This window comes from Rhinoderma darwinii, chromosome 1 (assembly GCF_050947455.1).
Source record: "Rhinoderma darwinii isolate aRhiDar2 chromosome 1, aRhiDar2.hap1, whole genome shotgun sequence".
NCBI lineage: Eukaryota > Metazoa > Chordata > Amphibia > Anura > Rhinodermatidae > Rhinoderma > Rhinoderma darwinii.
The window spans coordinates 381,225,029-381,252,165 of NC_134687.1; the positions used below are offsets into that span (position 1 = coordinate 381,225,029).

General features: G+C 40.4%; 1 protein-coding gene across 1 annotated transcript in view; it reads left to right on the forward strand.

The window, feature by feature from the left end:
- The window catches only part of VPS13A (vacuolar protein sorting 13 homolog A), a 249,923-nt gene that overhangs the window by 170,797 nt on the left and 51,989 nt on the right, over positions 1 to 27,137 (forward strand). Inside the window, exons 51-58 of the mRNA XM_075828295.1 lie at positions 2,361 to 2,489; positions 3,231 to 3,364; positions 3,792 to 3,921; positions 7,135 to 7,367; positions 7,750 to 7,897; positions 8,101 to 8,247; positions 19,589 to 19,670; positions 21,418 to 21,487. Coding sequence (XP_075684410.1) covers positions 2,361 to 2,489; positions 3,231 to 3,364; positions 3,792 to 3,921; positions 7,135 to 7,367; positions 7,750 to 7,897; positions 8,101 to 8,247; positions 19,589 to 19,670; positions 21,418 to 21,487 — 1,073 coding nt within the window. The remainder of the gene's footprint in view (positions 1 to 2,360; positions 2,490 to 3,230; positions 3,365 to 3,791; positions 3,922 to 7,134; positions 7,368 to 7,749; positions 7,898 to 8,100; positions 8,248 to 19,588; positions 19,671 to 21,417; positions 21,488 to 27,137) is intronic.

Genomic DNA, 27,137 nt, shown 5'->3' on the forward strand with positions numbered 1-27,137 from the left:
AACAATAAATTACTATACAATGCCTGATGTAAAGGCTCCATGTCTCAGAATGTGTGTACATTGAGGCAGTAAGGAATGCAAAGAAATGTCACTGAAACTGCCAAGATTCTTGACTTTAAAATGACACCAATAATACTGCTTAGCCATATATTACAGTATGTCACAGATACTCACGTCCGTGGCTTCAAATGCTCATTGCTACCAGGACGTAAGTGTTATGTCCCAGGCAGTTAAGGGGCTGCCTAGTGTTATCGAAATATATCCTAATCATTGTGTAATAAAAAGATATGCGACTTTCTAATAATCTTCGTGTTTCATTTCATCACAGTTTAAAAGGCCTAGGCTTCAGTCAATAGAAAAACTGTTCGCGTTCATATGCTGAAAATGGGTCCTGACATGTGCTGCTTGCTTAGCTTCTGTTCTGTCTATCAGGGTTGATAAAAAACTATCCATCTAGAGTCAGAACAGGAGACTGAATTGTTCTGTTGCTGTGTTTTACCAATACATGCTGTAGTAACAAACACTTCAGCTTGTGAGCACACCGGGGTCACTCACAACAGGTTCCTGTTGTGCCTTATTTCCATTCATTTACAGCGAAACATGCAGGCAGAGATGGTGAGAAACATGCAGGCAGAGATGGTGAGAAACATGCAGGCAGAGATGGTGAGAAACATGCAGGCAGAGATGGTGAGAAACATGCAGGCAGAGATGGTGAGAAACATGCAGGCAGAGATGGTGAGAAACATGCAGGCAGAGATGGTGAGAAACATGCAGGCAGAGATGGTGAGAAACATGCAGGCAGAGATGGTGAGAAACATGCAGGCAGAGATGGTGAGAAACATGCAGGCAGAGATGGTGAGAAACATGCAGGCAGAGATGGTGAGAAACATGCAGGCAGAGATGGTGAGAAACATGCAGGCAGAGATGGTGAGAAACATGCAGGCAGAGATGGTGAGAAACATGCAGGCAGAGATGGTGAGAAACATGCAGGCAGAGATGGTGAGAAACATGCAGGCAGAGATGGTGAGAAACATGCAGGCAGAGATGGTGAGAAACATGCAGGCAGAGATGGTGAGAAACATGCAGGCAGAGATGGTGAGAAACATGCAGGCAGAGATGGTGAGAAACATGCAGGCAGAGATGGTGAGAAACATGCAGGCAGAGATGGTGAGAAACATGCAGGCAGAGATGGTGAGAAACATGCAGGCAGAGATGGTGAGAAACATGCAGGCAGAGATGGTGAGAAACATGCAGGCAGAGATGGTGAGAAACATGCAGGCAGAGATGGTGAGAAACATGCAGGCAGAGATGGTGAGAAACATGCAGGCAGAGATGGTGAGAAACATGCAGGCAGAGATGGTGAGAAACATGCAGGCAGAGATGGTGAGAAACATGCAGGCAGAGATGGTGAGAAACATGCAGGCAGAGATGGTGAGAAACATGCAGGCAGAGATGGTGAGAAACATGCAGGCAGAGATGGTGAGAAACATGCAGGCAGAGATGGTGAGAAACATGCAGGCAGAGATGGTGAGAAACATGCATTGTTAGAAAGTTAGAATATTTTTTTTTTAATATACAATGATTATTAGAGAACTTAGGCCTCATGCACACGACTGTAATCATTTTTACTGTCCGCAAATACGGATCCGACGGCTACGGATACACATCTTCTATGGGTGAGTCTGTGACGCAATTCTGGACAAGAATGTTCTATGTTTTGCAAATCATTTTTACGGCCCGGACACACATCCGTAAATATACTGAAAGGTGTCTGTGGCCAATAGAAATAAATGTGTCCGCAATTTCATCCGTAATTACGTGTGTACATGGGGCATTAGTTATGGCAAATCTCTAGGACATTTCATAGCTTGCTGATCGGCAGGGGTCCAACTGATGGGACCCATGGAACACTAGAGTGAAAATGTAGCAGTGCTAGTAAAGCACAATGCCACTTTTTGGGTTTTTCCCATTCCGAGCACCCCTTCTGACCCTGTAGAGGAACTTTAAAAGACATCATTTGGCTGAGACCTCAAATAAATATAATATAAGCAAAGAAAAAAAAAAAGCTGATTGATGTGTTTTAACTAGACTAAATTAACAAGTTCTTGGTTTGGTTTTTGAGGTTCGTACAAAGCATGAAGAAAAGATTGCACAGAGAGCTTTATTTTTAGGGTTGTAAAAGTTATTTAACGGCAGTTCCCAATTGTTTGTTGTTAAAGTGGTCGGCCTACATTGGTGCCTTTTTTAATTTCGTTTATTTGATCTTTTGACTGTTATACGTGTTCCTTCATATGTATTAATCCCCCTGTAATTCACATGTACCGTGCCCTGGAAGTTAATGTGTTGTATCTTCATCTTAGTGTGTGCCTTTTTGGCCTGAAAACAGCAGTAATAAATTGAGTGTTCATGTCGATGGCAGTCAGATACCGCCAAAGAACATTCATTTTAATAAGCAAGACAACTGCACTTTACTTCATCTTGGTAATAAGGTAATCTATGAAGATGTTTTTTATTCGGGTTATCCCGTTACGTAAAGGCTATGTTCTCATCTCCGTCCGTATTTCCTGTTATCTGTTCTATTAATAATGGAAATACCAGATCCGTCACATGATGGACACCAGTGGTGCCCGACAGACCCCATTTTCATGGGGTTCATTGGGTATCCATCGGGTGTCCAGCATTTTACCGGAAAAAATATTGCTATTTTTTCTGGCATTTGTCATAGAATCTTTGATTTAGATGTGAGCAGAGCCCTGTTCACACAGATTTATTTTTTTTCAGGCAGAAAAATCTGCCTCAAAATTCCTTCAGGAATTTTGAGGCAGATTTTGACCTGCCTGCAATTTCTTGGCACAATTGTTTTTCGCCCATGGCCATTGAGCGCCATGGGCAAAAAAAAACATGTGAAAAATGCTTTCTCTGCCTCCCATTGATTTTCAATGGGAGGTCAGAAGCGGAAAGAGCATGACGCTTTTTTTTTTATTGCGAGAAGCTGAAACTGAAAAAAAGCGCCTCCGCCTCCCATTGAGATCAATCGGAGGCGGTTTCGGACACTTATTGGCACTGATTAAAAAAAAAAACACGGTGTGAACTGGGCCTAACACTTCTACAGTTTCTAAAACTATTACATTATTTACTTTGACATTCTTTAGTTAATAGCTTCAATATAACTTACTACTTACAAATGATATGCAGCATGGAATTCTAAGTTGTTCTTTCTTACGCGACAGCTTGGAGGCATATTAGTGGATGTCACCCCAAGAGACTACTCCACTGTTATCACTTTCTCAGACTACCTTACGGGGTCAGCTCCTTTTCTTCTACTCAATGATACAAAGTCAGAGATCATTGAATTCAGCCAAAGGTGAGTGACGTATGCATATAAATACATGGTATTCTATGATGTAGTATGTTGTGATGTGATATGATACTGTATGGTATAGAATGTTATAGTATGATATGTATAGTATGATGTAATATATTATGGTATGATGTCATATGCTATGATTGTTTTTTGCCCAGCAATAATTTAGTCCGATTATGCTAATTATTTGTGTTTTATCTGTACTTTTGATATATTCTCATAATTAGAGGTTAAGGTCTTGACCTATTGAGTTGAAGTATTTTACACATTGTACTCCTTTTATGTGATGTTATGTCTGGTAAAAGCAGTAATTTTCCTTTCTTTTTTTTTGTGTAAATTGTTGCTAAATTAAAGAAAACTAAAACTTTTAAGCTTTTGATTTAGTATTTTGTCTTTTTTTTTTTTTTTTGGTGCTTATGACATTTAGCTCTGTTAATGGAGAGAAGGACAATCTGCCTCCAGGAAAAGCAACATTATTCGCTTGGGAGGACCCCACTAGTGAAAGAGCATTGTTTTGGAAATGTGGGACAAGCACTGGGACAGTTACTCAGATAGAGGTTAGCACAATTTTCCATTTATTAGACATTAAATAATACAAAATCCCCTAAATAATAAGGATAATATTCTTTGTTATATTGGGTTTACCCCACCCTAGAATATAATATCACTTGCTGATCAGTAGGGTCTGACTGCTTTGACCCTTTGCTTGAATGAAGGGGGAATGGCATTCTGTGTAGCACCATGGCTCTTTTGGAATTGAACCATGCATAGTGCCACTCCCGCTCAAACAGCTCTATTCACTTGCTGTCACACCCCGACTGATCAGCAAATGATGGCATATTTTTGTTAAGAAGGAAAAACCCTTTAACCATTTCACTGCCAAGGACGTACAGATGTGTCCACCCTGAACTTTTCTTGAATTGCGTAAAGTTATATAATTTGTCATGATATCAATTCAATAGAATCTTGCGTCACCCAGTAGAAAAAACGTATACGTTAAACGTATACCATTTTTTAACATGGCAGTCTTTAGGCAACACACGCCATTCGTCAGAGACCTCTTTCACAGTAATCAAGTTAAAAAAAAAAATTAAGACAATTTTTTTTAACATGGTAGTGCATGTGTGACGTATGGCCGACAGATGCCAGCTATCGGAGGATTCCATCACAGACATATAGTAAAGAAACGTATACATTAAAGGTATACTTTTTTAATATGAGAGTCCATAGACCGAATCCGTCGGAGGTATACGTTTTTCTTTAAATGTTTGTGCCATACATCTCGCATATACCGGGTTTAGGCCTTATGCATACTTCCATCACCGTTTCTCACGGATCCGTGTGTTCGTTATGGTATCCGTGTGGTTTTTGTGTGTACTCAGTGTCTGTTCCGTGTTTCCGTTTCAAACGGACGTTGTGCTTCCGTGTTTCCGTTAAAAAACGGAAAGTATTGAACTTCATTTGAACTTGTCACATGTCCCAGTCTGTGAACTTTGGCACGCCTTGCCGTTGCTAGGGCAACGGATCCGTCAAAACGGACGGCACACGGAAGCTTCTATGGGCCCCACGGTCACGGAATCACTGACAAAAGTAGGACATGCTCTACTTCTACTTTTGACGGAACGGAGCAACGGATCCGTGAAAATAACGGAAGTGTGCATGGACCCATTGAAATAAATGGGTCAGGGTGCTATCAGTGAAAAAAACGGATGGCACCCAGAAGGAAAAAACTGAAGTGGACATGAGGCCTTAGGGCCTGGTCACATCAGCGTTGGCTTTCCGTTCCGGGGTTCCATCGGAGGTTTCTGTCGTGTGAACCCCGCAATGGAAAGTCAAACTATAGCTTCCGTTTCTGTCGCCATTGATATTAATGGTGACGGAATCATTGCTAATGGTTTCCGTTCGTCACCATTCCGGCAGGTTTCCGTTTTAATGACGGAATCAATAGCGCAGTCGACTGCGCTATTGATTCAGTCGGAAAAACTGAAACCTGCCGGAATGGTTACGAACGGAAACCATTAGCAATGTTTCCATCACCAGTGATATCAATGGTGACGGAAACAGAAGCTGTGGTTTCAGTTTGACTTTCCGTTGCGGGGTTCACCCGACGTAAACCTCCGACGGAACACCGGAACGGAAAGCCAACGCTGATGTGAACAGGCCCTTAGAGATAAGTTAAGGAAGGACACTTCTGTATGTATAATGCATTTTTTATATAGAATATAGAAGGGCCTGTTCACATCAGCGTTGGCTTTCCGTTTCGGGGTTCCGTCTGAGGTTTGTTCACCCGACGGAAACTTCAGACGGAACCCCGGAACGGAAAGCCTACGCTAATGTCAACAGGCTCTTAAGAAGATCTTTGTATCGTATTAAAGCCCAGAATTTCAGCATGTAAATCATTCCAATATTCTAGCTGCAATAATCAGGGTGTAGCACTTGTTGTAAGGGAGCAAGATCAAAACTTATTTCCTAATTTTGTATCTCTGTGGGAGGGGGAAAGCTACAAGTGACAGCCGGAAGAAAGATCACAACCTGTTGTTGTCACCTCTCCCACTGTACAGCCTCCACTGACACCATGGAGGTAATGCAGAAACTTTTTTTCATGTTCTTACCCCCTCTTACCACTAAGAGTGGATATGTGCTCTCTGTCACATTTAGGGGGGGGGGGGGGGTCTTGCTCCCTACTACAGGTGTGAGAAGATGAGCAGTTACATATCTAGTCACCCCCTGGGTCTAATAAGACCATTTGTCACCTTTATGATTTGGATGTTTACCGGTATCTTGATTGCAGAGATATTTGGTCTCCTTTTTTTTTTTTTTTTTATTATATGAAGATATATGCATGAAGACATAGGCATAAGTGACATATATCAACCCTGCACGTACAGAACTTTTATTTTTAGGAGGTATTGTGCGCCTCAGACTTCAGCCACATGCATTTTCTACAAAACGTTATGCTTTGATGCAAAATTGCATGAAGGCGGCCGAAAGTATAAGTGGGTGGCTATTTGTCTGGGGAGAGCATCACAGACTGATAAGCAGCCTGTGTTAGAAAATTGGAAAAACAACTGGATAGGCGCAAGTTTTTGGAGATAAAACCAGAACTCAAGTCCATATTAGTCAAAATTAAGTGCCTTTATTAAAATCTCATAAATTGCACATTTCAAGGCAATATCACTTCTTCATCAGATAATGGAGAGGTTCTGTCGTCTGATGAAGATGTGATACTGCCTCGAAACACGCAATTTTTGAGATCTTATTAAAAAGACTCTATTTTGACTACTACGGACTTCAGTTCTGATTTTATCTCCTGAAGGATGCGCCTAGCCATATTTTTTTTCACAATTTTCTTCCGCTTATGTACTGATGATCCTTTGCGGTCAAACGAAGATCCTGTGACGGCTGCTATGTTAACGCATACCAAAGGACTTATAAGTTGTTGTGTCTTTTACACAACGCAAATAGGTGAGCAAAATCCTATCTGCTGTGAAAAGTGTGACATACTATTGCTACATACTGTACTATGAGGTGCTCTGCCCTTTTCTTTTTCTTAATCCAGTATTGATAAGACAACAGCAGCCCAAAAAACCACAAAGGTAAACGCATTTTTGGTGGCATGGGGCTTATCCGTACTAAAATGGGTTGTCCCTTGATTAAGATTGGGGATACCGGAGGATAGGTGATCAATGCCTGATCGCTTTAATGGTGTACTTTATGTCAAAATGTGGTTTGCAATTCATTTTCTCAAATGATATATTGGTGTCTTTTAGGACAGAGTTGAATATCTTAGAATGGAGAGTAGCATTGTCTATTTGGTGTCCTTCCTGGAGGGTTTACAAAGGATTGTGCTGTTCACCGAAGATGAAAACCTTTTCCAAGTAACCTATGACAGTGAAAAAGCAGAGCTTGCAGAGCAGGAGATCACCGTGTCATTGTCTAACCTTGGAATTTCCTTAGTAAATAATTATTCCAAGCAAGAAGTCTCCTACATTGGTATCACCAGGCAAGTTCACATTTTCTGTGTTTAGATTAGTGTGGTTTATTGCATTGTATCCAGTCTAGGCAATCTTCTGTAAGCCAAATACATCATACACACACATTTTTTGTCCTGAGGTTTTGCTACAGTGTATCTATGTTCACATAAAGATTGGTAATTTTCTCCTGTGAAACACGGTACATTAAGTATTCAGCTATATACTATTAAAACTACTTAGGTATTCAGGGGCTTTGGAGCCTATTGATTCTTAATCTGTGTATACAGAAGGATTTCATGTATTTTTTAATGTGGCTTATGCCTTATGGTGCTAAATTTAGAGCTTAGTACAGTTTATCAAACCAGGGATGTTTTATTCTATGTTAACTGTGTTTATTCGGTATCATTTTAGTTCTGATGTAGTTTGGGAGACAAAGAAAAAGACAAGATGGAGGCCACTGAGCATAAAGCAGACAGAAACATTAGAAACCTCCTACAAAGAGTACAGTGAATCTTCCCCTACAGACAACAAAATTGTTGAGTTGGATGCTAATTTACAGGTACATGAGCCCTGTACAGACCAATAATACTGGCTAAGACCAGTGGATGATAGATCCACCTGCCAGATACATAGAATGCTTGAGTGTTCAGAATGAAAGATTAACAAATGATACATCTAAAAAGATTAATTGTTGGATAATGTAAAGGAGAAAAGTGTTTTCACCTGTAAACTACACTATTCTGTTGTTTATAAATGTTCCAGGTGTGCCTCACACCCACATTGACCGGCATGAAATTCCTACAGCCAGCATTAGGACCAGTGAGAAGAAGCTTTCTGCCAGCTTTAAAGGTAGAATACTCTGCCTCTGCTCATCAGACATCTATCAGACTACAGGTCTACAGAATACAGGTAAAGGAACTGCTTATTTATGCTATTGTCACCAAATGACAGATGTACCTTTTAATTTCACATGAAATAAAATCTTAAAGTTGCAAATTTCAGGCTGCTATCTTCATTCATTTTCAGACATCATGATATGAAGTTTGCAAACTGCTGCTAGTTTAAGATCTTTTTCATGCTGGATGTGTGTCCAGGATGCTGCTGTATTCACCAGCTGTCATATATAAGCACAGCTTCATTGCTGTATTGCTTCCTCCGTCTAGAGACACTTTTACAGCCTATGTGTAATCTTCTCTGTCTTGTGCCAACATACATACACACATACACACATACACACATACACACACACACACACACACACACACACACACACACACACACACAACACACACAGAAAGCATCAGAAAGGTGTGTGTGTGTGTGTGTGTGTGTGTGTGTATATCTTCCGCTCTCCTTGCAAATTTAGCCGTGTTTGCTCACCTTTGTATCTTCACTGTGATACAGTACAGCCTGTGTGATTTCCACCTGCTCACTCTGCTGTGGGTTCTCTCCTCCCTATCTACAGCCTGTGTGATCTCTCTCCCCACTTTCTAATTTGATGTCTGTATTTATTTTAGGGGCTGCACTTATTTTGTGGTCTGTATTTATTTCAAGCCTGAGTCTAAATATACTTTGGGGTCTGTATTCTCTTTGAGGCGTGATGGAATTATACGTGCTACTTGTAATTCAAACACACTAGGTTGGCGGTATTTGGGAGCATGGCCTATGTAAATTGGCAGGCATGTTTTGAAAACATTTGTGCATTACTCATCACATTGCTTCTTGGTATCTCCCTGATGTCACTAATCTAAATTGGGCAAGTCCACGTGAGTCCATAAGTGTGTATATGCTGTATAGTGTGGCTGTTGCCGTTGTCAGTCTGTCCCCGTCTGTCCATATGGGTACTGGTGACCATACACCAGTCCTTGGATGTCTGTATGACAGGATCCCTGCACTCTTCACTCTTGCCAGCCTAGTTATGGACCAGGCAGCGCTGGAGCCTGAGGAGGGGAGTAATCTACCGGACAATATTCCCTTCCATAGACCACCAAGGATGTTCCCATTAACTCCTTTACTACCAATGACCACCAAAGATAGAATCACGTGCAGTTGAAGTTTTCCTCTGAGGACAACCTCCGAAAATAAGCAGCAAAATCCAAGTTTCACCTGCGAGTTTTGGCATGGATTTTTACCAACATTTTTTCCTTTGCATTGCACAACTTTAACCCATTCAGGACTGAGCCTGTTTTGGCCTGCAGGACGAAGACTATTTTTCAAATCTGACATGTCACTTTATGTGGTGATAACTTTGCTTTTACCTATCCAAGTGATTGAGATTTTCTCGTTAAATATTGTACTTTGTTAGTGAAAAAATTTGGTAGATAAATTCAAAATTTATTTGTAAAAAAAACCCTAAGATATGGAGAAAATTTGCAAAAATGTGCATTTTTCTAAATTTAAATGTATCTACTTATAAAACAGATCGTAATTCAACACAAAATAGTTACTAGTTTACATTTCCCATATGTCTACTTTTATGTTTGCATCGTTTTTTAAACATTCTTTTATTTTTCTAGGACATTGCTGCTAAAGTTCTAAGCCTTGTAATTGCTCATATTTTCAAGATAATTTCAAAAGGCTATTTTTTAAGGGACCTGTTCAGATCTGAAGTGGCTTTGAGGGCCTCCTATATTAGAAAATCCCCATAAATCACCCCATTTTGAAAACTGCATCCCTCAAAGTATTCAAAACTGCATTCAGAAAGTGTTTTAACCCTAAGCAGAGGTGAAATGTACAAATTACATTTTTTTTTTGACAAAATTCATTTGCAATACATTTTTTTCTGTACCACAGAAGGTTTTACCCGAGAAACACAACTCAATTCTTATTGCCCAGATTCTGTAGTTTTTAGAAATATCCCACATGTGGCCCTAGTGTGCTAATGGACTGAAACACAGGCCTCAGAAGCAAAGGAGCACCTAGTGGATTTTGGGGCCTCCTTTTTTTTAGAATATATTTTAGGCACCATGTCAGGTTCGAAGAGGTCTTGTGGTGCCAAAACAGTAAAGACTCCCAAAAAGTGACCCTATATTGGAAACTACACCCCTCAAGGAATTTATCTAGGGGTATATTTAGCATTTTGAATCCACAGTTTTTTTGCAAAATGTATTTGAATTAGTATGTGAAGATGAAAATTTACTTTTTTACAAGGAATAAAGGAGAAAAAACACCCCAACATATGTAAAGAAATTTCTTCCGATTATAGCAATACCCCGTATGTGGTAATAAACTGCTGTTTGGACCCACAGCAGGGCTCAGAAGCGAAGGAGCACATTTTGGATTTCTGATTTTGCTGGAATAGTTTTCAGTGCGTGTTGCATTTGCAATGCACTGGAGGGACCAAAACAGTGGAAACCCCCGCAAATGTGACCCCATTTTCGAAACTACACCCCTCAAGGAATTTTTCTAGGGGTAAAGTTAGCATTTTAACTCCACAGTTGTTTGCTGAATTCATTGAAATTAGTCTGTAAAGGTAAAAATCGACTGTTTTTTTCTGAAAAAAACGTAGACATTTTTAATTTTTGGAAGGAATAAAAGAGAAAAAGCACCCAACATTTGTAAAACATTTTCTCCCGATTACGTAAATCCGCCATATGTGGTAATAAACTGCTGTTTGGACCCACAGCGGGGCTTAGAAGGCAAGGAGTGCTATTTGGCTTTTGAAGCTCAAATTTAGATGAAATGGTTTACAAGTGCCATGTAGAATTTGCAAAGCCCCTGAGAGACCAAAACAGTGTAAACCACACAAAAGTGACACTATTTGTGAAACTACACCACTTAAAGGCATGGTGTTGCCCGAAAAACATGTTTGTTTTTTTTTTAATTAAACATTTAGTGTGTGGGTGATTAAACATTGTTCAAATTTTTTTTATTTTTTTCACGAGTCAGGAAATATTATAAATTATTTCTAATTTATAATACTACCCATTTTTGGTCACTAGATGGAGCTATTTCCCAAAATTGCAGCATTGCAACATTGGGTTAAAAGCTCTCGCTCTAGTGAGCTCTCAGCATCCCCCCCTCCTTTATCCTGGCTAGTGCCGGGATAAACGAGGGGTTTGAACGGTGTAACCTCCTACACTGTGTGTCGCCATTTTTTGAGCTAACACACAGCGTAGTAGGTTTACATACAGTAGTAAACACACACAAACACGAACATACATTGAAATCTCTTACCTGCTCCTGCCGCCGCGGCTCCCTCCGGCCCGTCCGCTCCGTTTGCTGCCGCTGTTCCATGTGCACAAGTCCAGAAGCCGCGACCGGAAGAAGTAATATTACTGTCCGGCCGCGACTTCCGGTCCACAGGAAAATGGCGCCGGACGGCGCCAATTTCGAATAGGACTGTGTGGGAGCGGCGCATGCGCAGTTCCCACACAGACGCCGTACACGGCAGTCAATGGGACGGGAGCCGTTCGCAGTCCCTATGGGACTGTGGCTGCCGTATTCCATGTCTGTGTGTGTCGTTAATCGACACACACAGAAATGGAACAAAAAATGGCAGCCCCCATAGGGAAGAAAAAGTGTAAAAATAAGAAACAGTAAAACACAAACACACAAATGAATATAAACGTTTTTATTAAAGCACTAACATCTTTAACATATAAAAAAATTATTTGCGATGACACTATTCCTTTAAGGGATCTATCTAGGGATATAGTGAGCATTTATACCCCCACAGGTCTTGTGCAGAATTTATTAGAAATAGGCCGTGAAAATGAATATCAACATTTTATTCACTAAAACGTTGAATTTTTTTCAATTTCACAGACTATAAAGGAGGAAAAATCACCCCATCATTTGTAAAGCAATTTCTCCCGAGTACGGCAATACCCCACATGTGGTCATAAATGTTTTTTCATTAGAAAGTAATTGAACCTTTCCGGACTGATCCATTTTTTCTTTGTCGTTTTTCCCTCCTCGCTTTCCAAGAGCCATAACTTTTTTATTTTTCCGTCAATCTAGTGGTGTGAGGGCTTAGTATTTGCGGAAGAAGCTGTAATTTTTTTTTGGTACATACAACTTTTTGAGCACTTTTTATTACATTTTTTGGTAGAGCCAAAGTGACCAAAAACCAGCGATTTTTGCAGTTTTAAATTCTTCATTTTTCATGGCGTTCACTGTGCGAGTTAAATAATGGTATATTGTAATAGTTTGGACTTTTACAGACACAGCCATACAAATTTTGTGTATAATTTAAAAAATTTTACATTACTTTCGAGAAAAAAATGGGAAAAGTGTTTTGTTTTTTTTGGACTTTAAATATTTATTTCATTTTTTTCACTAATAATAATTTACTTTTGTTTTTACACATTTTATTAGTCCCCCTAGGGGACTTGAACCAGCAATCAGTAGATAGCTTGTACAATACACTGCAATACTAATTTATTGCAGTATATTGTCATTTTTACAGGCTCCTGTAACCGCGCGATCACTGTTCCTGTCCATTAGTCCCGAGTTTCAGCTGTAATACACAGCTGACACCCGCAGAATGTGGTGCGGGCTCAGCGCGTGAGCCCGCTCCATACATCACCCCCCATACCACGACATGCTATTAAGTCATGGTGTGCGAAGGGGTTAATGCGCAGCGCATGGTGCAGAGTGAAAATTGCTATTTTCCACTGATATGCCACTTTAGTGCACTATATGTTATGCCCAGTTTGTGCCACTGAAGACAAATACCTCATAAAATATTAACCGGGTTCTCCCGGGTATGGCGATGCCATATCTGTGGACGTAAATTTCTGTTTGGGCACACTGTAGGGCTCAGAAGGAGGGAGTGTCATTTGGCTTTTGTAGTGCAGATTTTGCTTGGTAGTTGTTCTGTTTGGCGTTTTTATGGTATTTCAGTTTATAATATGGGGCAATATGTAATTTGAGTGGGATACATCAGGGCATAATAATGTGGTAAATAAATAATTCTGAGAGCCAGAACTTTTTTTATTTCTTTCTATACCGGACTGTGTGGAGGCTTATTTGTTGCGGGACAATCTGTACATTTCATTGGTACCATTTTGGGGTACATGCGATTTATTTTTTTTTGATCACTTTTTAGTCCATTTTTTGGCAAGCAAGGTGACCAAAAAGCATCAATTCTGACAATGTTTTTTTTTCTTTTTTTTACGGTGTTCACCCTCAGCTATAAATGACCATTTTACTTTATTCTGCGGGTCGGTACGATTACGGCGATACCATATGTATATAGTTTTTTTATGTTTTGCAGCGTTTGCGCAATAAAATCACTTATTTATAAATAATAAATTTTTTGTGAGAGCCATAACTTTTTTATTTTTCAGTCAAAAATGCTGTGTAAGGGCTTGTTTTTTGCGGGACAGGTTTGTAGCTTTTATTGGTACTATTTTGACGTACATGCAACTTTTTGATCACTTTTTATTGTATATTATGAGAGGGGTGGTGACTAAAAAAACAATGCTAGAATCAGCGTTTTTTGCTTTTTTTTTTTTTTGCGGTGTTCGTGTCGGAAAAATAATATTACAGTTTTATAGTTGGGGTCCTTACGAACACGGTGATACCAAACGTGTACTTTTTTAACGTGTTAATTTTTTTCCTATAATAAAAGACTTACTATAGGAAAAAACAAATTTTTTGTTTGTCACTTATAACTTTTTTTATTTTTACAGTTTTTTAAAACATTTTTATTATTTATTTATTTTTCCTCCCTTTTTTTTTTTTTTTTTACTTATCCCATTAGGGGACATTTAGACTTGCAGCTCTTATCACTGCTAGAACACATTACACTACCTACGTAGTGTAATGTGTTCTGTCATTGTGACGTGACAGTCAGTCACGCCATTTTCATTATCCGGTACGGGGGTGTGATCGGGGGTCTAATAGGGGGTGCTGGCCCTTATTTTGACCAATATATTCTGTGAGAGAAGAGGCAGAACTAACCGCCACGGTCAGTGCTCCAAGGCCTCAGCTACCTCCGTAGCGGAGTACACTGAGTTTAACCGCCTCCTGGGGCACTATCTCATGCCAAAGCGCCGCCGTGAAAAGGTGGCGCTCTGGCATAAGTACCCTTAATGGCCGCCGTGAAAACACATGTAGGCGGTCATTAAGGGGTTAAATCTGAGGCTAGAACTGCCTCAAAATTATTATTTTTTCCAATGGAAATCTGCAATTTGTGAACATGGGGAGAACGGCGGAGGCGCCATTTCATCATTCGCCTTAGGCAGCAGTGCTTGCACTGACCTTATACTGTGCTATTAATAGATGCAGCGCAGTGTAATGCTCATAGCCTTGGGGCTATTTATTTGAGGTGGGGTACTTCGCTTAGGATTGTTTTGAAACACTGCTTTAGACAATGCTAGTGGTCATATGTTTTATATTTTGTACATATGTACTGTAGAAAAGATATGAGTGACAAAATGTAAGTTATTCATGGTCAGTCACAAGATAAGCAGGTTAGGCTGTGTAGCTGAAAAGCATCACACATACCTGCTATGTTTATTTCATAAGGTAAAAATGTGGTGACATGTTCTCTTTAAAGTGAATGCTCACCTTTTAACGCCGTCATTTTTAGATTTAACATTCTGACCTGATTCATTTCATAATATATTTTCATAACGTTCAAAGCTCCGTTTTTCTTTTGCAGAACTCCAAACCCACTTCATAGCTATAGAGTTATAGGGGTTTTCCAGTCTTTAAAAATTGTGTGCAAATATTTTAATTGCAGTAAGGTTAGTCACTTGCTATTCTACTGTCTGTAGCTGAAATGCCTACATAAGACAGTAAGTTTATCACCGCATACCTCGTCCCTGCGCTCCTCTCCATCCATGCCTCTGGAAAGATGGTTTCACATGCTGGGCAGCAAATATTTCAGAGACTAGCAGCAGAGCTGTTTCTCAGTAGTAGACCGTGAGAAAATACTACACTACTCTACACCTAGGTAATAGATTGGCATACAGGCAGCTGTAAATAGAGACAATATCTCTGGAAGGAGAGTGAATTCATGGGAACTGTAGTCCTTTACATGGTAACCCCGCATAGAGCAAGCTCTCTCAAACTAAAAACAGTGCTGAACAGAGTTTAGCAACATATATCATGGCATCATCTGGTCAGCATTCAGACATATACTAGTTCTTCTCAATGAATTCGAATATCATCAAAAACGTAATTTTATTTTAGTCCTTCAATTCAAAAAGTGAAACTCATATATTATATAGATTCATTACACACAGTGATCTATTACCAGCAGCCGTCTACCAGGAAATTTTAGAGCACTTCATGCTTCCCTCTTCTGGCAAGCTTTATGGAGATGCTTCATTTTCCAGCAGGACTTGGCACCTGCCCACACTGCCAAAAATACCAATACCTGGTTTAATAACCACAGTATCACTTTGCTTGATTGGCCAGCAAACTCGCCTGACCTAAACCCCATAGAGAATCTATTGAGTATTGTCAAGAGGAAGATGAGACACCAGACCCAACAATGCAGAGGAGCTGAAGGCCGATCAAAGCAACCTGGGCTTCCATAACACCTCAGCAGTGCCACAGGCTGATCACCTCCTTACCACGCCGCATTGATGCAGTAATTCATGCAAAAGGAGCCCCGACCAAGTATTGAGTGCTTATACTGGACATAATTTTCAGTAGGCCTACATTTCGGTATTAAAAATTATTTCTGAAATTGGGCTTATATAATCTAATTTTCTGAGATACTAAATTTTGGGTTTACATTAATTGTTAGCCATAATCCTCAACATTAAAAGAAAAACATGCTGGAAATAGATAATGAATCTAGATAATGAGTTTCACTCTTTGAATTGAATTACTGAAATAAATTAACTTTTTGATATTCTAATTCATTTGAGAAAGACTACACCGCGTTCCAAATTATTATGCAAATGTTATTTTTCGCTGATTTTCCTAAATAGTCGATGCAAATGACAGTCAGTTTAATCTTCAAGCCATCAACCGTTGGCGTATAATGCAAATTTTATTGACCAAATCTCCTAATGATAACAGATTTTTTTTTAGTAGTAAAAAACTCAAAATGCACTGTTTCAAATTATTATTCACAACAGAGATCAAAACCTTTTAAAGGTTGTAGAGAGAACTAAAATGGTAATTTGTTGAATTTGCAGCATCAGGAGGTCATATTTACAGAAATCAAAAGCTCTTTCAATCAAAAAAAACTTAACAGGCCAAGTTACCCCTTCTTTGATATCACCTTCACAATTCTTGCATCCATTGAATTTGTGAGTATTTGGACAGTTTCTGCTTGAATATCTTTGCAGGATGTCAGAATAACCTCCCAGAGCTTCTGTTTTGATGTGAACTGCCTCCCACCCTCATAGATATTTTGCTTGAGGATGCGCCAAAGGTTCTCAATAGGGTTGAGGTCAGAGGAACATGGGGCCACACCATGAGTTTCTCTCCTTTTATGCCCATTGCAGCCAATGACACAGAGGTATTCTTTGCAGCATGAGATGGTGCATTGTCATGCATGAAGATAATTTTGCTACGGAAGGCACGGTTCTTCTTTTTGTACCACGGAAGAAAGTGGTCAGTCATAAACGCTACGTACTTTGCAGAGGTCATTTTCACACCGTCAGGGACCCTAAAGGGGCCTTCCAGCTCTCTCCCCATGATTCCAGCCCAAAACATGACTACGCCACCTCCTTGCTGACGTTGCAGCCTTGTTGGGACATGATGGCCATTCACCAACCATCCTCCACTCCATCCATCTGGACCATCCACGGGTTGCACGGTACTCATCAGTAAACAACACGGTTTGAAAATTAGTCGTCTTGTATCTCTGAGCCAACTGCAACCGTTTCTGCTTGTGAGCATTGTTTAGAGGTGGCCGAATAATAGCTTTATGCACACTTGCAAACCTCTGAAGGATCATACACCTTGAGGTTCGCGGGACTCCAGAGGCACCAGCGGCTTCAAATACCTGTTTGCTGCGTTGCAATGGCATTTTAGCAGCTGCTCTCCTAATCCTATTAATTTGTCTGGCGGAAACCTTCCTCATTATGCCTTTATCTGAACGTACCCGTCTGTGCTCTGAATCGGCCACAAATCTTTTCACAGTACGATGATCACGCTTAAATTGCACTATTTCACGCTTTTCGGCAGCAGAGAGATCCTTTTTCTTTCCCATATTGCTTGAAGCCTGTGGCCTGCTTAATAATGTGGAACGTCCTTCTTAAGTAGCTTTCCTTTGATTGGGCACACCTGGCAAACTAATTATCACAGGTGTCTGAGATTGATTACAATGATCCAAAGAGCCCTAAGACACAATACAATCCATGAGTTTAATTGAAAAACTAATAATTAAATGTTTGACACTTAAATCCAATGTGCATAATAATTTGGAACACGGTGTAGTATAAGTACTATTCTCTGTGTATTTTATAAACTCTAAAAATTCCTTTCAATTATACAATTCTGTCTGTCTGCATTTGCCACTAGGGTGAGTTTGCTGGATACTATTTTATTTTAGAGTACCTGTACTTTCAGGTACTTTGCCACAAGCCTGGATATGAAACTGTGATATTCTTATTACAGAAAAATGTCTCTTTCTCCGCTTATCACCTCCCCCTTTTACCTGCCTTGTGCATGTGCTGTACCTGATCACTCTCTTAATTTACTGGTGAAATTAATCTACAGTGAGGTAGTAATGAAATGGGTGTCAGCCTCTCTGAGAGATCATGTTATAACTGCACTTCACAGACGCTGCTGCTGTTTTTCTAGGAAGTGTCCTACTATCTCAGTAACATTGTTCATTGCTTTTGTATAATGTCCTCCATTCTGCTGCTTCTTCCTGTGTGTGTGGGAAATAGGAGAGCAGGATCTCCTCTTCTCTGTGTGCTGTGTATGGGAGACATCATAGTAGATTTTCGCCCCTTCTGGAGCTGAGCTAAGGGAAAACTGACACTTAGAGATGGAACTGCCAGAGGGGAAAAACTGCTGAAAAATGCACGATACAAGTAAAAAATAGATTTATTCCTCATGTACATGCGGGCTTGTTCTTAGGGCTTGTCCACACACAACAGAATTGCTGCAAAAAATTGCTGCAGCAATTCCGTTGATAAATGCAAACATTCTGCTGCGATAAAAACGCACCGTTTTCTGCAGTTTTTACGGCAGAAAATGGTGCGTATTTTGCTGCGTTTTTCACATTGTTATGAGATGGTGACATATCCTATGAAAAACGCAGCAATTCTGGCCACTTTCCGCAGCAGGAATTGACATGCTGCTTTCTGAAAAATATGCACCACAGGTGAATTTCTGTTCTGAATTTTTACGTAGTATGTTGATGAGTTTTGTTAAATCTCAACCACTATGCTGCTGCTGTATTCTGCTGCGTTTTTTACGTCCGAAATTCCGTCCGGAAAAAGCAAGGCAATTCCGCAGTGTGTGGACGAGACGTTAAAATTCACCTAAAAACTTCAGTGATGCATTAAATGAGCAAAAAAAGTGACATAATACACAGGTGTAATAACCATGTTGTTCTGGTGTCTGTACTGTAAATACATGCACAATTTATGGTTATATAGTGTTCACGTTTATTATGTATCTTATTTATAAAGAAACAAATTACTTGGGCATTCAATCCCATGCTTATATGATTTTGGCATGTTCTCACAGTGCTTCTCAAACTGTGTGGTGTCCCTTAAGGGTATGTGCACACACACTAATTACGTCCGTAATTGACGGACGTATTTCGGCCGCAAGTACCGGACCGAACACAGTGCAGGGAGCCGGGCTCCTAGCATCATACTTATGTACGATGCTAGGAGTCCCTGCCTCGCTACAGGACAACTGTCCCGTACTGAAAACATGATTACAGTACGGGACAGTTGTCCTGCAGCGAGGCAGGGACTCCTAGCATCGTACATAAGTATGATGCTAGGAGCCCGGCTCCCTGCAGTGTGTTCGGTCCGGTACTTGTGGCCGAAATACGTCCGTCAATTACGGACGTATTTAGTGTGTGTGCACATACCCTTATTGTTGGTGAGGTTTTTGGGTAGGTACTTTTCACAGAAGTGATCATAAGCTGCGCAGTCCTTTTTCTAGCTGCAGCCATTTCTGGTTTAGTAGCCTACTTTTTATGCTTCTTTTCATGTCATACTGAGTTCAGGAGAATGGGTCATGGGTAGTGAAACCCACAGATCATCATGTTTTGGCTGTTGAAGCCCTATTAAAAAAAAAAGTTGAAAAATCTCTGTTCTAACACACTGCAAGAATTCCTATTATAATGTTTCTTTTTTTGTTCTGTCAGATACAAAATCAATTGCCTGGAGCCATATTTCCTTTTGTATTTTACCCCGTTAAACCACCGAAGTCTGTGGCCATGGACTCAGGTTTGTAAATTCTGAACATTCGCATTATGTTTTAGTTATGTAATTCCTCACTGTTTTGTAAAACAATTATTCAATAGTTTATAACAAGGAGTTAGGTGAAGCTAAAAGAGCTGTTCAATCTAATTACATTGTTAATTAATAAGGTTTAGAGTTGACCAGACTTTCCCTTGTATCTCCGACAAATAGTCCATTTTATGCAGCTAAGTCAGAATGTGTTACATTTTTTATGTCCGTGTTCTGATGGGGTTAGATGTGATTAGGAAATCGTGAAGTCTTTCTATAAATTACCCAATCCATTGTGTGGCTTTTGTTAATCGATAATGAAAGTATAATATGGGTGTGATATATTAGGCAGCAAGGGAACATTCAGTTTTTGAAGTCTATGTGTTGCAATCTGGAAAAATGGGCAAGCATAAGGATCTGAGCGACTTTGACAAGGGCCGATGGCTAGACGACTGGGCAAGAGGATCAGCAAAATGGCTGGTTTGTGGGATGTTCCCGGTATACAGTGGTTAGTACCTACCAAAAGTGGTCCAGGAAAAACAACTGGTGAACTGGCGACAGGTTCATGGGCGCCCATAGATCGTTCATGCATGTGGGGAACGAAGGCTAAAAGGCTGCAAAAGTTAATGCTAGCTATGATAGAAAGGTGTCAGAACACTCACTGCCTCGCAACTTTCTGCATTTTAGGCTGCGTAGCCGCAGAACAGTCGTCGTGCCCATGCTGACCCCTGCCCTCCCCCAAAAGTGCCTACAATGGGCACGTAAGCTTAAGAACTGGTCCATAAAGCAATAATTCTACATGGCCTGGTCTGATGAATCACATTTTCTTTTATATCATGTGGACGGCCGGGCGCTTGGGATTCGCTTACCTCGGATGAGATGACACCAGAATGCACTATGGGAAAATGGAAAGACATAGGAGGCAATGTTCTGCTGGGAGATCTTGAGTACTGCCATTCATGTGGATCTTACTTAAACATACCAGCTAACTAAATATTGTTGCAGACAAAGTACATCCTTTTTTCAGCAGGATAGTGGGCCCTGCTACACTGTAAAAATTGTCTAGGAATGGTTTAAGAAACCTGACAAAGTGTTCAAGGTGTTAACTTGGCCTCCGAATTCCCCAGATCTCAATCCCACCGAAGAGGACTTACAAGTATCTGCTGCTAACATCCAGTGGCAGATATATAAAAAAAAAATCATGGAATTGCAGCCTTGAGAGAGGCCCCAGTGAGAGGGCAGAAATGTTGCTGATTAAACATGGGTTAATAAAGTACGATCTCTAGGCTAGAGTTTCGCCGAGACTTTGTGGTAAAACTTTTTCCTATAGAGTAATCCAAACTGTATGAGCAAGTTCCAAGAGATTTCTGTAAGTGATTTTCATGTTACACTATGGAGGAAAAAAGTAGCTACAGTACTACTTTAAAAAAAATGCTCTGAAATCCCAGTATGTAGCAATTAAAAGAAGAAATTGCTACAGACACGCTTAACTGGAGAGATTTTTTTAGAGCTTTTCAAACTACTCAATGCATTTTTATGGACAGTGATTTTTTTCGTAGTGAATGATAAAAAGTCTAGATTTAGCCCTGGCCTTAACCTAGAATTTTAAGTTTTGGAAAGGTTTCATATTAATTTATACAAGCTTACTGTATTGGGGGGGGGGGGGGCTTTATGTCCTCTATGCAGCTTTTGCATTTTAGAAGCTTGTAGAAATTGCTATATGAAAATGTTGATGTTTTTGCAGAACCAAAACCTTTCACAGACGTGAGTATTGTAATGAGAACTGCTGGACATTCTGAAATATCACGCATAAAGTAAGTTGGAATGCTAATATCACAAAGTTATAGAATTGCTTACATAGGAAACTATTAAACCCCTTGCGGTCTGTTTAGACTTCAGGTAGCAGCCTCATTTCTTAAATCTGACGTGGAATGCTTTTATTAATCCAAGCAATTTTGAGATTGTTTTTTTCATGACACATTGTACTTTATGATAGTGGTAAAATTTGGTCTATGTTTTCTCTTTCTTTATAAAAAAAATTTCTAAATTTCAAAGAAAATTTGGAAAAATTATAATTTTCCTACATTTAAAATCTTCTGCTTCAAATATGGAAACCCCCATATATCACAGTGGAGGCAAATTTTACTAATTTCATTATTTATTTTTTTTGCAAATATTAAATTTTAATACATTCTATTCTGGTGTTAACAGAGGAACACAATTCAATATTTATTCCTCAGATTCTGTGTGTTTTTTTTTTAAATATCCCATATGTGGCCCTAGTGTGCTACATGACTTAAAGAGGCTCTGTCACCAGATTTTGCAACCCCTATCTGCTATTGCAGCAGATCGGCGCTGCAATGTAGATTACAGTAACGTTTTTATTTTTAAAAAACGAGCATTTTTGGCCAAGTTATGACAATTTTTGTATTTATGCAAATGAGGCTTGCAAAAGTCCAACTGGGCGTGTTTAAAGTAAAAGTCCAAGTGGGCGTGTATTATGTGCGTACATCGGGGCGTGTTTACTTCTTTTACTAGCTGGGCGCTCTGACGAGAAGTATCATCCACTTCTCTTCAGAACGCCCAGCTTCTGGCAGTGCAGACACACAGCGTGTTCTTGAGAGATCACGCTGTGACATCACTCACTTCCTGCCCCAGGTCCTGCATCGTGTCGGCCACATCGGCACCCAGAGGCTACAGTTGATTCTGCAGCAGCATCAGCGTTTGCAGGTAAGTAGCTACATCGACTTACCTGCAAACGCCGATGCTGCTGCAGAATCAACTGTAGCCTCTGGTGCCGATGTGTCCTCGCTCGTCCGACACGATGCAGGACCTGGGGCAGGAAGTGAGTGACAACACAGCGTGATCTCTCGAGAACACGCTCTGTGTCTGCACTGCCAGAAGCTGGGCGTTCTGAAGAGAAGTGGATGATACTTCTCGTCAGAACGCCAGCTAGTAAAAGAAGTAAACACGCCCAGATGTAACACACATAATACACGCCCAGTTGGACTTTTACTGTAAACACGCCCAGTTGGACTTTTGCCAGCCTCATTTGCATAAATACAAAAATGGTCATAACTTGGCCAAAAATGCTCGTTTTTTAAAAATAAAAGCGTTACTGTTATCTACATTGCAGCGCCGATCTGCTGCAATAGCAGATAGGGGTTGCAAAATCTGGAGACAGAGCCTCTTTAAACACAGGCCTCAGAAATGATTGAGCAACTTGTGGCTTTTGATCTTCTTTTCTATTAGGATGTTTTTCAGGCACCCTATTTTATGTTTGAAGAGGCCTTGAGGGGGCAAAACATAAGAAAGACCCCACTTTGGAATCTACACCCCTCTAGAATTTATCTAGGGATGTAGTCAGCATTTAGACCACACAGGTGTTTCAGAGCATTTATTTATGTAGAACTGGAAAATTATTATTTTTTCAATAATATGTAGTTAAAGCTAAAAAAAAATCACTCCCTATATGAGAGAAAGCAAACTAACATTTATTACACAAAAGTGTGGCTGTATTCCATATGTGGTGATAAACTGCTGTTTGGACACACGACATGGCTCAGGAGGGAAGTAGCGCAATTTGGCTTTTGGAGCGCAGATTTTACATAAATTGTTTTCTGATGCCAAGTTGCATTTGCAAAGCCTTTGAAATACCAGTACAGTGGACACTCCAAAAAGTAACCCTTCCCCTTTTAGGAAACCAGACCCCTTAGTGCATTCATTTGAAGTGTAGTGAGCATTTTGACCCCACAGGTGATCTACAGATTTTAATGCACAGTCGATGGTGCAGAGTGAAAATTGCAATTTTTTTTTTTACAATTTATGCCATTTCAGTGCCTAATATGTGGTACCCAGCTTGTGCCACAGGAGACTCACACACACACACACACACACACACACACACACACCCCATAAATTGTTATGCGAGTTCTCCCGGACATTGTAATACCCCACATGTGGCTGTAATCTGATGTCTGGGCACACGACAGGGCTCAGAAGGGAAGGAGCCACGTGCGTTTTTGGGGAATAAGCAGTGTAGAGAATATCAGGGTGCATAAAAATAACGGGGTGAAAATAAATAAAAAATAAATTACAATTCCAGGGATATGATATATTTTGAAACAATCCTTTATGCACAAGCGATGTTGTGTGAGGCAAGTTTTCCAATGGTAAGTTGTGTCCTTTCTGATCCCCCTTTTGTAACACAAACTGCACCTTTTTTGGGTTCTTCCCTTCTTACCAGTGGGGAGAATTTTGTTTGGAAAGTGATGCCCTGTGGCTTAGCTGAGTACGGAGTCTCCCCTGCCCTTCCTGGTTGCCAATTATCAGGGCCTTGATTACTACCTCTTGAAATGCCGGTAAGGTTCCCCTCTGGCCTGCACATCGATGAAGCATGTAAGCATTATACAATGCCATTTGTGTGATGTGTACGGTCATTTCAGCATGCCGCGGTACGGCTTTAGCAATTGATCTGAAAGATCAACCCGTTTCATGTACCTATTATAGTACAGGATGCAGTCTGGCTTGGGGGTTTCTACACTGATACCTTGTACTATGACGGGGGTACTGCTATCGCCATGTATTGTGCTAAATATAAGGACATGGAGGCTTCTCTGAATTTATTTTTAACAGTGCCACATGCCGCAGTACTTCTGGAAATGAGGCACTTAAATAGGGGGATGTTGGTGTAAAAAGGTGGTAAACCTGGCCCAGCAGTGGGTGCACTAAATCCTACGCTATTTTTACTGTAACTCCCAGGAGTTACTCGCCATTCTGGGCGTGATTTCTGGTGTCCTTCTCTTCTGTAAATCTTAAACCTGTGGGTATACCCTGATGAACTCTTGTCCAGCTTATACATCTTCACGCCATACCTTGTCCTTTTACTTGGCAGGTACTGGCAGAATTGAAGCCTCCCTTTAAAATGTTCCATGGACTCATCAATAAAAAATTTACTACTCCGGGTTTTTAAGCGAACTTGGCACTGGTCTATTCGGTGCCTAATTTTAAACAAGCTGTCAAAACTGGGGAATCTTAGGATCGCGTCAAAGTGTGTCCTATACATTGCTATGCGGTACGGGGTATGGTACAATATATCTCTGATACAGTAGGACCTAATGTTTGGCTTCTTCATTAATCTTATGTTTTGTAGAAGGCTCCAAAATGTTACCTCCACTCATCTATGGCGGTCCACTTGTGAGTTTACCATGAATTGAACTGTTGTTTCGGGATATAAATTATTGGGCATACAATTTTGTTTGGGCCACCATTACAGTAATACATTTGTCAGAAAAAAAAGAACTTAAAAATGTCCAGCTCTCTGAGCCCTACCATGTCGAAATGTATCTGTGGTTTCCCAATGAACTCAGGGATCTGGGGTACAAAACTGTCTTGGGGTTACCCAAATGGGGTTAGATGCTGCTCCCGTTGCTGTCCTGGCACTCCTTCTCGGGTGTTCTTCTGAGTCACTAGCAAATAAAGATTATGACAAGAAGAAAGGCGTGTCATCCTCCCTAAAAATTATCGAGATGATCGCGGGGAGATGAATTTGCGTGCAGGTATCAAGCAGGTGATCACAGTGAGGTAATAACCGGGGGATGATGGGGGTGATGTGAAGGGATCACGGAGGTGATCAGACAAGGATGATGGAAGTGATCAGGGGAAAAGATTAGTAATGTGTTGATATTGGGGCTGATCACACCTAATAAAGTATATTAAATTATGCATTCTGCTCCTTCTCTAACCGCCACACAGACTAAACTACGACGGTTAGATTGTGGGCAGTAAGTATGTGCCTCCCTTTGGTTTTTAATGCTGTGAATGGTCCGTCAGCATTGAACAATCAGTGATCGTCGCGGCGGGACTGCTCTGATTGTTCCCCCGTTAGCTAGTATCACTGATCTGTCACCATGTCACTTGACAACGATGACAGTTTAAAGCATTGCCATAACTATACGACACATTGGGCTAACCGCTTCCCTCCCATGACGTACCCATATTTTCTGGGGCGGAAAGCGGTTAAAGTGTATTTGTCATAAATTTTTGGGGTGTAATCACTTTGTTTATGATATATCATCTTGTGAAGTGAATTATATTTTTTCCTTCGTTAGTGAATGTCATTTTTAGTAACGTTCACGTTGAAGTCAATGGGGGAATTTCTTAACCTTTCCACGCCAGTTTTTTAAATTAAAAAGTGGGAATTTTGGGCTTTTTTTACACCGTCCTTGTCGCTTTTAGGGTATGTGCACACACACTAATTACGTCCGTAATTGACGGACGTATTTCGACCGCAAGTACCGGACCGAACACAGTGCAGGGAGCCGGGCTCCTAGTATCATACTTATGTACGATGCTAGGAGTCCCTGCCTCGCTGCAGGACAACTGTCCCGTACTGTAATCATGTTTTCAGTACGGGACAGTTGTCCTGCAGCGAGGCAGGGACTCCTAGCATCGTACATAAGTATAATGCTAGGAGCCCGGCTCCCTGCACTGTGTTCGGTCCGGTACTTGCGGCCGAAATACGTCCGTCAATTACGGACGTAATTAGTGTGTGTGCACATACCCTAAGGAAAAAGAGCACAGCTTAACAAAATGGGGCAGAGCCATCACTGGCAAAAAATGTATAAATAAATTATAGCGGAAATCTATTCCAGTTTCTAGCTGGTATAGATTTCACTCTGTGGGCCGTAGCAAGGTAGAGGCCCGATCAATTGCGAACCAATACTGTGTAAATCACCAAATTAGGCCTCAAATGTGAGTGGTCTCTTTCATTCCTGAGCTCTGTCGTGTGTCATGGCAAACGATTAGGGCTACATGTAAAGTGTTTCTAAAACCAGAAAACAGCTTAATAATTAGAAAGGTGTCTTTTTAAAGTGGCACAAGCTGGGCTCAACATATTGGGCATTGAAATGGCACATCTATGGAAAAATTGCAATTTCTAGTTTGCACTATATGCTTCACATTAATTTCTGGAAAACACAAGTGGGAACAAAATGCTGTCTAGATGAATAATTTTATGGGTGTCGTTTCCAAAATGGGGTCACTTCTGAGCAGTTTTTACTGTACTGGTACCTCAAGGGCTTTGTAAATGTGACAAATGGTGACAAATAATTCCAGCAATATTTCCACTCCAAAAACTATATGGCGCTCCTTCCCTTCTGAGCCATGCCGTGTGCCCAAATAGCATGCCGTGTTTGACCACATATGGCGTATTTGATAAATTTGGTAAGAAATTGTGGGGTGCTTTTTCCTCCTATTAATGCCTTGTTAAATGAAACATTTTAAACTAAAACTACATATTATTGTAAAAAAATTTAATTTACCATTTTCACGGCTTAACTTTAATAAAATCTATGACACACCCGTGGCGTCAAAATGCTTACTGTACCCCTATATAAATTACTTTAGGGGTGTCGTTTTTAAATGGGGTCTTTTCTTATGTTTTGGCACATAAAGGTTTCTGCA